Source organism: Trachemys scripta, chromosome 2 (assembly GCF_013100865.1).
Source record: "Trachemys scripta elegans isolate TJP31775 chromosome 2, CAS_Tse_1.0, whole genome shotgun sequence".
NCBI lineage: Eukaryota > Metazoa > Chordata > Testudines > Emydidae > Trachemys > Trachemys scripta.
The window spans coordinates 2,039,497-2,053,695 of NC_048299.1; the positions used below are offsets into that span (position 1 = coordinate 2,039,497).

Below are 14,199 nucleotides of genomic sequence, written 5' to 3' on the forward strand. Positions count from 1 at the left end.
AAGCCCATAGCAAGGCCCTCTTGTACAACTTTCAAACTTCCAAATAGTGAATGAGAGGACCCTCCAGGTTTTTCCTTTGATGTAGCGAAGTGTTCTATCCTCTTATTGTAGAGGTGGAAATTGAGGCACAGAGGTTAAATGACATATCCATGTTCAAGATAACACAGCAAATCTGAGACAGCATCAGGGCTCCTGTATTCTGTTTCTAATTATTTCCTCTTCCAACAACTTGACAGCCCTCAAGTTTAACTTAACTCTGTGTGAGGTGGGAGTGGGATTCACAAGTCTCCATTAAGAAATAAGAGTGAAAAAAGTGTACTCTTCAAAATATATCCAAACACCCAGGTGCATTTTCCTGAGAGGTGGAGTGGGGAGACACACACTGGAATTCTAACTAAAGTAGCAGCTAAAAATATATAATAATCCAGGTTAAGAATATTTTATTTTTTCTAAATATTGGTATTCTGGAGTGAGGTTACATTTTGTGCTCTTAAGTTTTTAATTTTGTTACAGTAGGCTGAAGAAAGCTTCAGAAACAAACAAAAAAATTCAACTTGTTTTGGGTGCTGGTAAGCAATATGATCTGAAGAAATGAGCATGGATTGGGGAGTCGAGATGTTGAGAGTTCTAATCCTAGTTTGGTTACTGACTCTTAACGTGGCCTTAGACACAGAAAAACTGAAGTACAGAAGAGAATGTCTATCTGTACAAGGAACACTTCATACTTACCTACTTTTTAGAAATTTTAAGGGTTGGCTCACTTCTTATGGTGCTTTGAACTTAATACACTATATAAAGTTTTAAAAAAAGTATTAGAACCATTTTAAATTGCATATTTCAGGGAAAATTAACAGTAATAAAACGGATTTCACGTGCGGTCAAACTGCAACAAAGCAAGAGTCAGAGATGGCAGAATGGATCCGCCTTGTGAAATGGGTTTTCATGGTCACTAAGGTGGTCCTGTTATTGAACACTTATATAAAGGAAGTTCCTTTAGAGAGGATGAAGATCATGCACAAAATAGCCTTTTTGGAAATGGTAGTATTTTTCTTCTTGGCATGCGCAGATTACGTACTGCTTTTGAGGATGAGAGGATATGTTCTAACAGATGTAATGATAAGCACAGGCAAGCTACTCCGCTTAGGTGCTGTTGAGGCTGGTAGGCCTAAAATTAGACCTGCCAGCTTTGTTTCTTGGACATGTGTGCACATGCTGTTCTTGTTGAATAAAGATTTTGTCTTCATAAACTTCTATTAAAATAGAATGGAAACAAGATTATAACATCTGACACTTGACTTCCCATGCTGTCAGTTTCATACACTGTTAACTACTGTATATGTTAACTTTGCAGCTTAGTAATGCGCATTTTTAACTACACTTTTTCCTATGCAATTTAATTGATACATGTTGAAGGATACTTCTTAAACTGAAAGTTCAAAATGTTATGTGAAATCGGACAAGGTAGAGTGATGACTTTTGTTGTGCACAGTTGGCTCAATTTTCTGGGAATTGCAGGGCTATTGTTGGTGATTCAGCACAACCCTATTTGTTCATCTAAACAGTTGTAAAATGAAGAGATTCAGCCACACTAATCGAGGTGGGTTTTTTGGTTTGCTTTTTGTTTTTTAAGCTCTAAACTGTAGGAGCAGCAATTTGTCATCTTTTCTCTTTTACAGCCATATACACTTACAACACTGAATGTTATGAAATGCTTTCCTTGGTTAAATAAGTCTTAAAACTTCAAGAAAATAGAGTAGTTATCAGGAGGCATAATGGCTCTTATTAGGTAAAACAGAGAGAGTCGCCTTTTAGGTCACCTGAGAGAATCCAGCCCAAATTAGTAGAGAGAGCTCTGTGGTGGCCTGTATGAAATGGTTTGGTGATCTTTCTAGTTTATAGTGGGAAGCTATCCACATTACAAAATTACCACAACTGTCTCTCCTTTTGGCGGAGAATTGAATAATTGAACAGGTTCGGAAACCATCTACCCTTTCTGTGTCATGGCTGAGGCACACACACTGGTGAGGCAACTTGGGGAATCTTGTGCTGCCATGTGGTGTTCAGAATCTTTGAATCGTTAAAACTTCATTCTCCAGATATGTCAGCCTGGCTTCTACAGCTAGTACTAAGTCACTTACAAATTTAAGCATTTAGTTATTGAAATCTCATGGTGAGAAACCCATAGCCTTTACAGTATCCTTCACTTCTTGTATGCTACTTTAGTAAATGGCTTAAAGGGTTTTATTTGGTTATTTAATAGGCTAAATTGAGACCACCAGCACCTGATGTGTATGTAACAGAATGGTTTAACAAAGAATAGAAATACTTGTTGGAGTTCTGACTGCTATGTAACTATTATGGCTTCATGAACTTCTCAAGGTACTCTATATATACAGTCCTGGGGAAATTCTGCGCTACTGCGCATGTGCATACTTAATGAGCCCTGCATATTTTTAATTTTTTGTGAAGAAAAAAGCTTCTGCCAAAATGTTCTTGCACTTCCATGTTTTGCCCACCTGATGGCGCTGTGGCGATAGAACAAAGCAGCAGCTGCCCACCAGTTAGGGAAGAGAGAGAGCCTGGCTTCTTAACAGTGGGCCAGGTTAGGAGACAGGGGCTATGGGGAGAGCATGGGGTGCTGGGGGTGGGGGTCAGACAGGGGCTCATAAGGGCTAGTGAGAGAGGACAGACTGGGGCAGGGGCTGAATGGGAGTGGAGGCACAGGGCCACATGGTGGTGTGGGAGGGGTGCAGAGCTACAAGGGATGGCTGGGTGGGGGTACAGGGACACGGGGAGGCACATAAGGACATAAGGGGGTGCAGGGCCACATGGTGATGGGGGGTAGGTGTCTGGGGGTGGAGAGACACATTGACGGGGGGCAAAGACACATGGGGACAGGCAGATGTGCCTAACTGAATGGGAGAGGCTAGGGGTCGGCCAGGGTCTGCATGGGGGAAGCTCCCTAGCAATCTCTCCTCTCCCCTCCCCCCCCCCCCCAAAATAACCCTGTTCCATACTTTTCCCACCCATACCTAACAACCCTCCCAAATTCACACCCAGGCTCTTTCCCAACAATTTACTTCCCTCACCCATAGCTCCTCCGTTACCCATGACTCCCCCAAGCCTTTGCACTGCTTCTGTCGGGTGTGGGAAATATGGTTCTGTATTGTAGTTTAAATGAATTATTACTCAGAGTTCTGGATTAATATGCCTACTAAGGAATCTATTTGTCAAAAAACATTTCCTGAATCTTTTTTGCTGTCTGTATTGTTAAAGACATACTCGATGACAGGTCTTTTGAAATAAATTACCAAAAATAATTGAAATTGATGTGATTATATTGTGTTATTTTTTTTACAAATAAAATACGCAGAATTTTAAAATATTGTGTGCAGAATTTTTAATTTTTTTTTTGGCGCAGAATTTCCCCAGAAGTATATATAGGAGTCTGGCTAGACAGAAACAGTGGAAGAAATAAGGTATTCTGGTTGGGTGTTATATCAGTTATTCACCAGGTAAATGGCTCAATGATTAGTCTGTTTACTGACCAACTAACATTAGCCTCTCAGATTATGTATGAACTGGTCACGCACTGAAGTACTATGCCTGGGGAAATAAATAATTACCTGATTGTAGATTGTTGCAAAATTGCAGAAATTTGGTGGTCTGGGTATATTTTTCCTGATTGTGCATGAACACACTAAAGGTTAGTGAAGAGATGCAACTGGAAGAATTAATGTGGAATTCACTGGGTAATTCTTTTGCAAGAGGAGTAGACAGTGTTTTCCTAGTGAGTTGTATATATCTGAGGGCTGGAATTAGCCTTAGAACTCAATCTGATTTCTATCTCTAATGAAGTATTTAATCTTTTTCTGAAGAATATTGAATCCAGTGAATTAATAACGATCCACAGATATTTGCCAACTCTTAGACTAAATCTTAAAGTACAGACTATCGTGCATCAGTCTAAAGCAATACATTAAATAAGCAGGAAAAAAAGATTTTGTAAATGTGGCTGACTATGACTATTCTAACATAGCTGCTCTTCATGCAGTTAAATGACTGTTAAAGAATGTAAAATCCATGACTGTAAAAACAAAGCAATAATGAAACCCCCCAAATAGACAAATGTCCACTCTTTGCTGCTGTATTGAGCTGTATTACAGAAATACATACCTTATCCCCTCTTGTGGATTACGGCAGTGTGGTTTATTTGGGATTGAAAGCATAGTCCCTGAGAACTAAAACTGAGTTTTGTTTATGTATTTTAAAGATTATATGAGTCTAAAAGCTAGCGCAAAAAAAAAAAAGTGCCCTGAAGCTTGCTGGAATTGGTCTTTGAATTGCCAAAGGAATTGCACTGTCTTTCTCCCCCATCTCCAGTAAGTATGTGTTTGTGTCTTTCAGTATGTTCAGGCAGATGCTCCGACCAATAAAACATTGGCTGGTCTGGTGGTGCAGCTGCTGCAGTTCCAGGAAGATGCCTTTGGGAAACATGTCACCAATCCTGCCTTCACCAAACTTCCTGTGAGTATTTGAATGCCATGAGCGACTGCCATTATAGCAGTATACTTCATTCTTGTTCATCCAATATTTTTGTTGCCAAATGACACAATGGCACACTTCCAGCTGATAAGGTAGATCTGTGGCTGTTCTACAGTCGCTGCCAGTGCTTAATGCAGATGGGTGAACAGCTTGGTCCTCTTGTCTTGTGAAACAAGCTTTAAGCTAGAAACATCCTGCCATTTCAATATTCAGCAGCTCCTTTGAAAGTGAGGAGTGGTTTTAATTTTCAGATGGCATAGTAATTTTTGTAGGGTCAAATCTGGGAATATTTTACCGTAACTTGGATTTAATCTTTATCAGAGAGACCCAGCAATACTGATAGCTTTATAACTTCCAACTTTGGTCAAAATTTTTTCACCAGATTCCATAACTTATTTCTCATAATTATGGCTATGTTTTAATTAGACACTATTAAATGGATACAGTCAATGTGAAAATCACTCATCTGCCCAGAAATTGTTTTTCCTGATCGTATTGCAAATAGCACTTTAATATTAGTCAGTTTTTCGTAGCATATGCGCAACGTGCCTCAGGTGGCATGTTACCAGGATTCATCACCGAATTTGGTCCGCTGGTTGGATCATTAGTTTCCCCAGCTTGGGCCAGATACTGACGGGGAGTGCGACATGAACACTGATCCATGCCCCCCATTACTGTCACTGAAAGATTATAAGGAAAATCTTTATTTTTTCCAGTTGGTTTACAAAGTGCACTTGATAGCATTTCTTGCATGGAAAATTTCACTGTTGCTTTTATATAATTCGTTTCTCCTCTGTGCTGGCCTTGCACATTGAAATGAGAGAGGGAAAAATACTTTTTAAAAATAGGAAAACTAAATTGCAAAATCATAATCATCTGAGGGAATATAATGGGTAAGTGTAATGGCCGAAGCTAATTCTACTTTGAACTTAGGTAGTGTGTTTCATCTAAGAAACTCTGTAGCAGATTTACAATTCATACCTTGGAAAAGAACCACTTTGCAAGCAGGCACTCTTGTCTAGATTTCTCACACACACACCCTCCATGGAGTAGAGCTGCTGCGTAACTCAAAGGTTATGAATAAAGTAAGTTGTAGTGTTCAAGCTGGATGGTGTCACAAACTGTTGCTCTAGAGTTCTATGGGGTTTTTTTGTTTAAAAAAACCGGGATTCAAATGAAGTGTATTTTTAAAAGAAAGTATTTCTTTGCTTTAGTGCAGGTTTCTAAGACTTAAACACCTTTCTGATTTAAACAATATGTGACTGAACCGTACATTTAAGCTTTTTATTTACCTCACCATTCCTATTTATGGAGTTTCCAGTGGCTTGGAATGTAGAATCATGTGAGGTCTCTTAAACTTGTTCCTAGTTTAAAATCTTAAATTGATCATCAAAAGAGTTCATCTTTCTAGGAGCAGTAAAATGGGTTAGCACATTGCATGGTTAAAATTAGGTCTTGCCACAAATGCATTTGTGGTTTATATCTTCATATAATCAGCAGATTTCTCTTGGATTATGGGAACATGAAGGTTGAAGAGGCTGGTGGGCTTTTTTTAGGGTATTAGAAATTCAGGGCAGCTACTCTTTCAGTTGAAATGGGACATGCATACCCTGAGGCTGGAAGGGAAATTTAAAAATAATGAGGTATGCTTGGTGAACTAGGGGAAAAACTGTTCACCCTACCAGTGCAAGAACAGAATTACCTTTCTCGACTGCTAAAACTTCTAACGGTGATGTTATTTGAGCATATGTATTGTGGTTAGAAAATACATTACCTGAATTATAAATACATGACATGAATTCATAACTACCACTAATCTGCAGTAACTATAAAACTGAGATTTCTCCTATCATAATCAGTTGGAAAGGTCAATGTAATAAAATTCTACTCCCTAGACTGACTGACTTACAAATCTCCTTATTGCTTTAAATTTGGAATCTTCAGTATATTCATTGCTTTCATTATTCTGAGGATTTGACTGATCAGACTTTAAAAACCTTAATCCTGCCAATTGAGAAGAATGGGTTAATACTCCCCCAATTTACACCAGTGTTACCTAGATGCATAATTAGCCCACAATACTCTGGGGAAATGACTTGCAAATTTGGCATGTACCATAGACCAGCTAAAAATCTCTTAAAAGGAATGGTGTATTATTAAATATACAAAGCCAATGTGGAATAATGTTTTGAGGGCTGCAAAGAATTGTTGTTATTCAATCTTAATGCCAGTTTGGGAATAATGTGCCTAGAGTTTCCAGAAAAAGATCATGTCTCTCTTATGCTAGGTACTCTACACACATGTAATAGAATAATGGTCCCTGTTCAAAAGAGCTTACAAGCTAAGCATATGATGAGAGACAAAAAGTGGACACAACAAATGGGGAGGAAGACTAGTGAGACCACTGTAATAATAATAAAGAGCAGTCACAGAACACCCCCTGCATCAAGAATTCCATGATTATTATTTTAGACTAAGCTCTTCAGGGTCAGGGACATTTTTATTATGTAGCTTTAAAGTGTGGCTATGTAAGAGAGATTTTTTTTCACCAAGGATTTTAGCTGTTTACTCATGACAAAACACAGCTATACACACCTATTATTAAACAAAGAATTTGATAAACAAGAATATCTATGCAAACATGCCAAAAGGGCAGTTATTAAACACATGCAATTTTCAGTACCTCCATTAAAATAGTCTAAATATATAAAATTGTATGGGATCAAATTAAGCCTGTAATGACATTTGAACAATTCTTTATTCCTTTTGTTGCTGTATTAAGAACTAGACCGACCAACCCTAAATAACCAGTAGCCTGGTGGTAGGGTGCTCACCTGTGATGGGAGACACTTAGATTCAAGTCCTTGTTGCAAATCAGGCAGAGCAGGGACTTGAATTTGAGTCTCCCACAGTACCCTAACCACAGAATAGCTGTTGGCTATTCTGGATGTGGGGTGTTCTCTCTCTCTTCCTCCCCCGATTTCCCCAGTAATTGCATCCTTTACCTGAGAACGCTTCCTGCCAAATCTTGTTGAAAAAGCATTTTCAATGGAAAAATTGTCAAATTTTCAGCCAGCTCTAAACTTACAAATATCCTGACTAGTGACCTTGGCAAAGAATGTTAAAATCTGAAGCATGCTTTCCAATTTAAAACTAGAGTCCTCTCCACTGTTTTGTCCACACTCTAGAAAGCAATCCTATATTGACTCCTTAGAGAGAGACTGAATGGGACCTAATGGACCTTTTAAATCTCCAACTGATGTTCTACTCTCAATTCTGGATTTCTATCTAAAATGTCTTTTTTTTTTTTTTTTAAATAATGTGTGGTATGGTATACCCCGTTGATTGGTCGACGGGAAATGGTGCCTTGTATGGTTCAGGTACTATAATAAATCAATCAATCAGAGGTGCATTTAGCGGTAAGTCTGCAAAACAATTTTTTGCTGGTTCTCACAAGATAAACATTTTTTGTTACAAAAACTTGTACACAGAAAGGGATCTTCAGGACCTGCCCCATCCAGTTTTCCTGCTGCAGAAGTGGAGCCCAGCTGATTGGTTTATAACTCTGTTTTTCAAGGATGTCTTCATCAGGAAAACAGCTGGAAACTTTCTTTTTAAAACAAATACTGAGATTCTCCTTTATCTCTTTAATCCATACCACTCCTTTGTTTCTGTTTTTCGTAGATCGGGGCTCAGTGGTCACCTCTGATACATTATGTTCTTACAATATGTAAGAATCCTGTGCCGGGGGCTTGGAGAAGAGTGCTGCATTATACATCAAGAATATATGCACTTGTTCTGAGATCCAGAAGGAAGTGGGAGGCAGACCAGTTGAGAGTCTCTGAGTAAAGATAAAAGGGTTAAAAAATAGGGGTGATGTCATGGTAGAGGTCTACTATGCACCATCAAATCAGGAAGAGGTGGTGGGTGAGGCATTTCTAGAACAAATAAGAGGTATCCAAATCCCAAGACCTGGTAGCAATGGAAGAGTTCAGCTACCCAGGCAGCTGTTGAAAAAGTGATACAGCAAAACCTAACATTTCCAATAAGTTCTTGGAATGTATTGAGGACAATGTTTTGTTACAAAAAGTGGAGGAAGTAATCAGGAGTACAGCTATTTTAGACTTGGTTCTGACAGACATGGAGGAATTGATAGCGAATTTGAAGATGGAAGGCAATTTGGGAGAAAGTGGTCATGAAATTATAGATTTCATGATCCTAAGGAAAGAAAGAAGTGAGAGCAACAGAATAAGGACAATGGACTTCAAAAAAACAAACTCAGAGAACTGGTAGGTAAGGTCCGGTGGGAAGAAAATCTAAAGGAAAAAGGAGTTCAGGAGATCTGGTAGTTTCTCAAGCAGACAGTATTATACACACAACTGCAAACTATCCTGAGATGAAGAATGGAAAGGGGTTACTATGGCTCCATGAGGAGCTCTTTAATGACCTGAAAATCAAAAAGGAATCTGTGATGGGGTGTACCAGACCTCTGAGGCCACGTCATAGCCCACACCAGAAAAAGGCACAATGGGGTTAGATTTTTACTTGCCTGTTTTTAAAAAAAAAAAAAAAAAAGACTTTTGAGGGCAAATAAAACATTTACCAAACACTCAATAAAATGTTAGGACAATCAGAACCAAGCACTTCCCAAAGTACCCAGCCAGGTCCAGGACAATGATTAGCAAAACTGTATGACTTGCATGTGTGAAAGTCTGAGCAATTTAAAATGACATTCTACTTCCTCCCCCTCCCCCCTGTTTGGTGTTCTATAATGTAATTTAAATGAAAATCCAAGATTATAAGTGGAATGCAGGGTATTAGTTACCAAGTATTTGTAACTTAACTTTCATGTGTTTAGGAAATGCTGAATAGTTATTGTGACTTTTTTCTGTATTGTAGTTTAAATAACTTACCAAAACAATTAAAACTGGTGTGATTGTATTGCATTATTTTGACAAATAAAAATTGCAGAATTTTAAATTTTTTGGTGCAGAATCCCCCCAGGACTAATGTAGGAACAAAATCAGAAAGGCTAAGGCACAAAATGAGTTCCACCTTGTAAGGGACATAAAAGGCAATAAGAAGTGGTTCTTTAAATATATTAGGTGCAAGAGAGAGACAAAGGAAAGTATAGGACCTCTGCTTTGCAGGGAAGAAGATCTAATAACTAACTGATGACATGAAGAATGTTGAGGTGTTTAATGGCTATTTTGTTTCAAGTTGTCCCAAAAAAGGTTAATGGTGACAGATACTCAAAACCACAGTGTTAACAGCAAGGGGGAAGAAATACAAGCCAAAATAGGGAAAGAAAGGTTAAAGAATATTTAGATAAGTTAGGTGTATTCAAGTCAGCAGGGCCTGATGAAATTCATCTTGGGGTACTTGAGGAACTGGCTTAAGCAATCTTGGAACCTTTAGCAGTTATCTCTGAGAAGGTCCTAGAAGACAGGAGAAAGGTACTATGTCTGCCAATCTTTAAAAAGGGGAACAAAGAGGACCTGGGATATTATAGACCAGTCAGCCTAACTTAAATACTTGGAAAGATACTAGAACAAATTATTAAACAATCAGTCTGTAAGCACCTGGAGGATAATAGGGTTATAAGGATTTACCAGCATGAATTTGTCAAGAACAAATCATGTCAGACTTGCCTAATTTCCTTCTTCGATATGGTTTTATTCTTAGCATATGCGCATTGTGCCTCAGGTGGCATTTGACCAGGATTCATCACTAAATTTGTTCCGCTGGTTTGATCATTCGCGTCTCCGGCCCATGCTGATGGGGAGTGAAATGTGAGGGTTACTGGCCTTAATAGCCATACTGGATAGGGGGAAGCAGTAGATGTGTTATATCTTTTAGTAAGACTTTTGATAGTCCTACATGACATTCTCGTAAGCAAACTCGGGAAATGTGGTCTAGATTAAATTACTATAAGGTGGGTGCAGAACTGGTTGAAAGACCGTACTCAGAGTCTTTATAGTTTGCTGTCAAACTGGGAGGGCGTATCTAGTGGGGTTCCACAGGGCTCAGCCCTGGGTCCAGTACTAGTCTATATTTTCATTAATAGCTTGGGTAGTGAAGTGGAACATATGCTTATAAAATTTGCAGATAACACCAGGTTGGGAGGGAGTTGCAAGCACTATAGAGGACAAGATTAGATTTTAAAACAACCGTGTCCAATTGGATAATTGGTGTGAATTCAACAAGATGAAGTTCAGTAAAGATAAGTGCAAAGTACTTCATTTAGGAAGGAAATGTCAAATGCACAACTACAAAATGGGGAATAACTGGCTAGGTGGTAGTACTGATGCAAAGGATCTGGGGGTTAGAGTGGCTCATAAATTGAATGAGTCAACAGTGTGATGCTGTTTTGAAAAAGGCCAATATCACTCAGAGGCTGTTAACAGGAGTGACCTATGTAAGACACAGAAAATAATTGTCCCACTCTGCTTGGTACTAGTGAGGCCTCAGCTAGAGCACTGGGTCCGATTCTGTGTGCCGCGCTTTAGAAAAGATGTGGTCAAATTGGAGGGAGTCCAGAGGAGAGCAACGAAAATGCTAAAAGATTTAGAAAGCCAGATCTGTAAGGACAGACTAAAAAAACTGGGACTGTTTAGTCTTGAAAAAAGAAGACTTAGGGGGACCTGATCATTCTTCAAATAGGTTAAGGTCTGTTCTAAAGTAGATGACAATCAGTTGTTCTCCATGTCCACTGAAGATAGGCAAGAAGTAATGGGCTTAATCTGCAGCAAGGGAGATTTAGGTTAGATATTAGGAAAAACTTTCTAACTATAAGGGTAGTTAAGCTCTGGAACAGGCTTCCAAGTGAGGCTGTGGAATTCCCATCGGAGGGTTAAATAAAATAAATATAAAAATAAATATATGGAGATATACCTATCTCATAGAGCTGGAAGGGACCCTGAAAGGTCATTAAGTCCAGCGCCCTGCCTTCACTAGCAGGACCAAGTACTGATTTTGCCCCAGATCCCTAAGTGGCCCCCCTCAAGGATTGAACTCATAACCCTGGGTTTAGCAGGCCAATGTTCAAACCACTGAGCTATGTTTGTTTGTTTTATTTTTTGTTTTGTTTTTAAGTTTGGCAAACACGTGTCAGGGATGGTCTAGGTCAGTGGTCGGCAACCTTTCAGAAGTGGTGTGCCGAGTCTTCATTTATTCACTCTAATTTAAGGTTTCACGTGCCAGTAATACGTTTTAACATTTTTAGAAGGTCTCTTTCTATAAGTCTATAATATAGAACTAAACTATTGTTGTATGTAAAGTAAATAAGGTTTTTAAAATGTTTAAGAAGCTTCATTTAAAATTAAATTAAAATACAGAGCCCCCCAGACCAGTGGCCAGGACCCAGGCAGTGTGAGTGCCACTGAAAATCAGCTCGGCACGCGAGCCATAGGTTGCCCACCCCTGGTCTAGGTTTACTTGGTCCTGCCACAGCACAGCAGGCTGGAGTTGATGACTTCTCAAGGTCCCTTCTAGCCCTACATTTCTGTGATTCTGTAGAACATAGATTCCCCCCAAAACTATGAAAATACATATCAGAGTTGGCCTTTGAGCCCCCGATCTGTGGAAAATAGAAATATAAAGGAGTGGACTAGATTAAGATTAAATTTACGATGCATCTGATCTCTGTGTGTGTTTACAATTAAACTGCTTAATTTTGAATGTGTATTTGTTTTACTACTTGGAATGTTTTTAAGTGAGTGAAGAGTAAAGCTTTATAAAGTAAGCCCCAGATGGAAATGGAATGGTACATTTGTGAGTTCATTGGATTTGTGTTCTGTACAGAGTTGTGTACATTTAATGATACAAAGCGTATCTTTGCTATCATGGCATTGAAGATGTCACTTTTGGTCAGTGTTCACACTTCTGTCTACTGATTCTAGGCCAAGTGCTTCATGGATTTCAAAGCTGGAGGTACATTATGTCATATTCTTGGTGCTGCTTACAAGTATAAGAATGAACAGGGCTGGTAAGTTTTTACTTGAATTTATACACCTTCTGCATGAAACTAAACAAATGAAATGCCTATTCAAACTACTTGCAATTTAATACACTTCCTTGAAGAGTTGAGTGGGAAAGGGAGTTGAGAAGAGGAATAAATTTTTCTAGCTGATGCTCTATTTAAAGTTATCTAAAGACGAGAAGTATTGTGAACTGATGGATGTAGCTTCAGGGTGGGAGTCAGGATCTCCTGAGTTTGAAATCCCATTTTTGCCATTTATTTGCTGTGTAATGGCCAAATTGCTGAATCTCTCTGTGCCTCAGTTTCCCCATCTGTAAAATGTGGATTATTCTTGTGTCCTAGGATATTGTTAGGATTAATTAATGTCTACAAATACAAAGCACCACATAGATACTAATAAATAGAAAATGCTTTGTAATTGTTCATAAATAGAGAATGCAAGTTTCATAAAACCACTGCCTATATAAATATTGATGTGTTCAAAACTGTCCATTTGGAGTCCAGTGGTGTTTATCATGTGTACATTATAATTCAGAAGTCTTTTCACAAGAAGGGAAGTTACATAATAAGTAAATTATTATCATTGAGAAAACTGCAAAATCTCCAATTGGGAACTAAAAATAGTCAATATAAAAGAGCAATAACTCAGTTAAAAATAAGGCAGAAATTTCCCCTTCATTTATGTAGTTCTTCTTCAAATGCTATGAAGGCCTGTGAGTGTACCTGGGTTCAGATTACCCCCCGAAGAGCAAATCAAAAGGCAAGAATAAGCCATGTTTTAGTATTATTTTTGTAGGGTAGATGGTGCTGTGCCCCCTAACTGCGTTGCAGGACATGATATAATAAGAAGCTGACATAAGTTAACTATTGGCAGTCCCTTCTCCCTTTCCTACAATGCTAATACCCAGCCACAGACAACTGTTGCCTGAGATACTCTGAATAGTATGTCTTTCGGGGCCTTTGTGTTTCCTCTGAGTCTCAATGGAAAAGCACCTCAGCTAGCTCCCACACAGTAAATATTCTTTTCTTTTCAGACAAACTTATTTCCCAGTTACAGAAATCTGAATGAGAGCAAAACTCTGATATTTGGCCACATCCTCTCTCCTCCCTTTCTTGCTGATCCCTCAAAACTAGTTGGTAGTGTCTTGTGTGTGTATGCATGTGGCGTGGGGAAGGAAATGATACTTGAGAATTTAACATTGAGGATCAGATTTAGAACCTGGAATGTTCCCTTCACTGACTTGACCAAATAATATGATGTGCCTGATGCATGATTCTTTGTTTTTCAATGGTATGCATTGTCGCTCTTGGTTAACCTGTTTGTGAATGATCTGTCTTATAGGAGAAGTACCTTTCCTGGTCATAATAGGTATGTCTGAAAAATGCACTTATCCAGTGCAGCTGGACGTACCTTATTGTAATTCAAACAGATGTTCTCTAAAACTTGTTGCTCTAGACTTAGTTTCTAGAAATAATTAGTTAAACGAGAAGACAGGTGGACCGCCTAGTGATCTTTTAAGTGATTTTTTTTTTTTAATTGCCCAATAAGGTATGTGCTGCTGTTTATATGTTAAGAAATAACGAGTGCTTTTAGGTGGAAGGTTAAATAAAATTATGGTAAAAATGTGAATGTATGAACAAAGTGAAATGAATCCTTAGTGTTGACTTAGATC

At 38.6% G+C, this 14,199-nt stretch overlaps 1 protein-coding gene across 2 annotated transcripts in view; it reads left to right on the forward strand.

Annotated features, from left to right (window-relative positions):
• SMARCC1 (SWI/SNF related, matrix associated, actin dependent regulator of chromatin subfamily c member 1) overlaps window positions 1-14,199 on the forward strand; it is a 157,394-nt gene that overhangs the window by 6,578 nt on the left and 136,617 nt on the right. Inside the window, exons 2-4 of one of the 2 annotated variants that reach the window (XM_034759721.1) lie at window positions 4,408-4,527; window positions 12,447-12,532; window positions 13,869-13,895. In XM_034759721.1, coding sequence (XP_034615612.1) covers window positions 4,408-4,527; window positions 12,447-12,532; window positions 13,869-13,895 — 233 coding nt within the window. The remainder of the gene's footprint in view (window positions 1-4,407; window positions 4,528-12,446; window positions 12,533-13,868; window positions 13,896-14,199) is intronic. The other variant, XM_034759722.1, reaches the window with a different exon arrangement.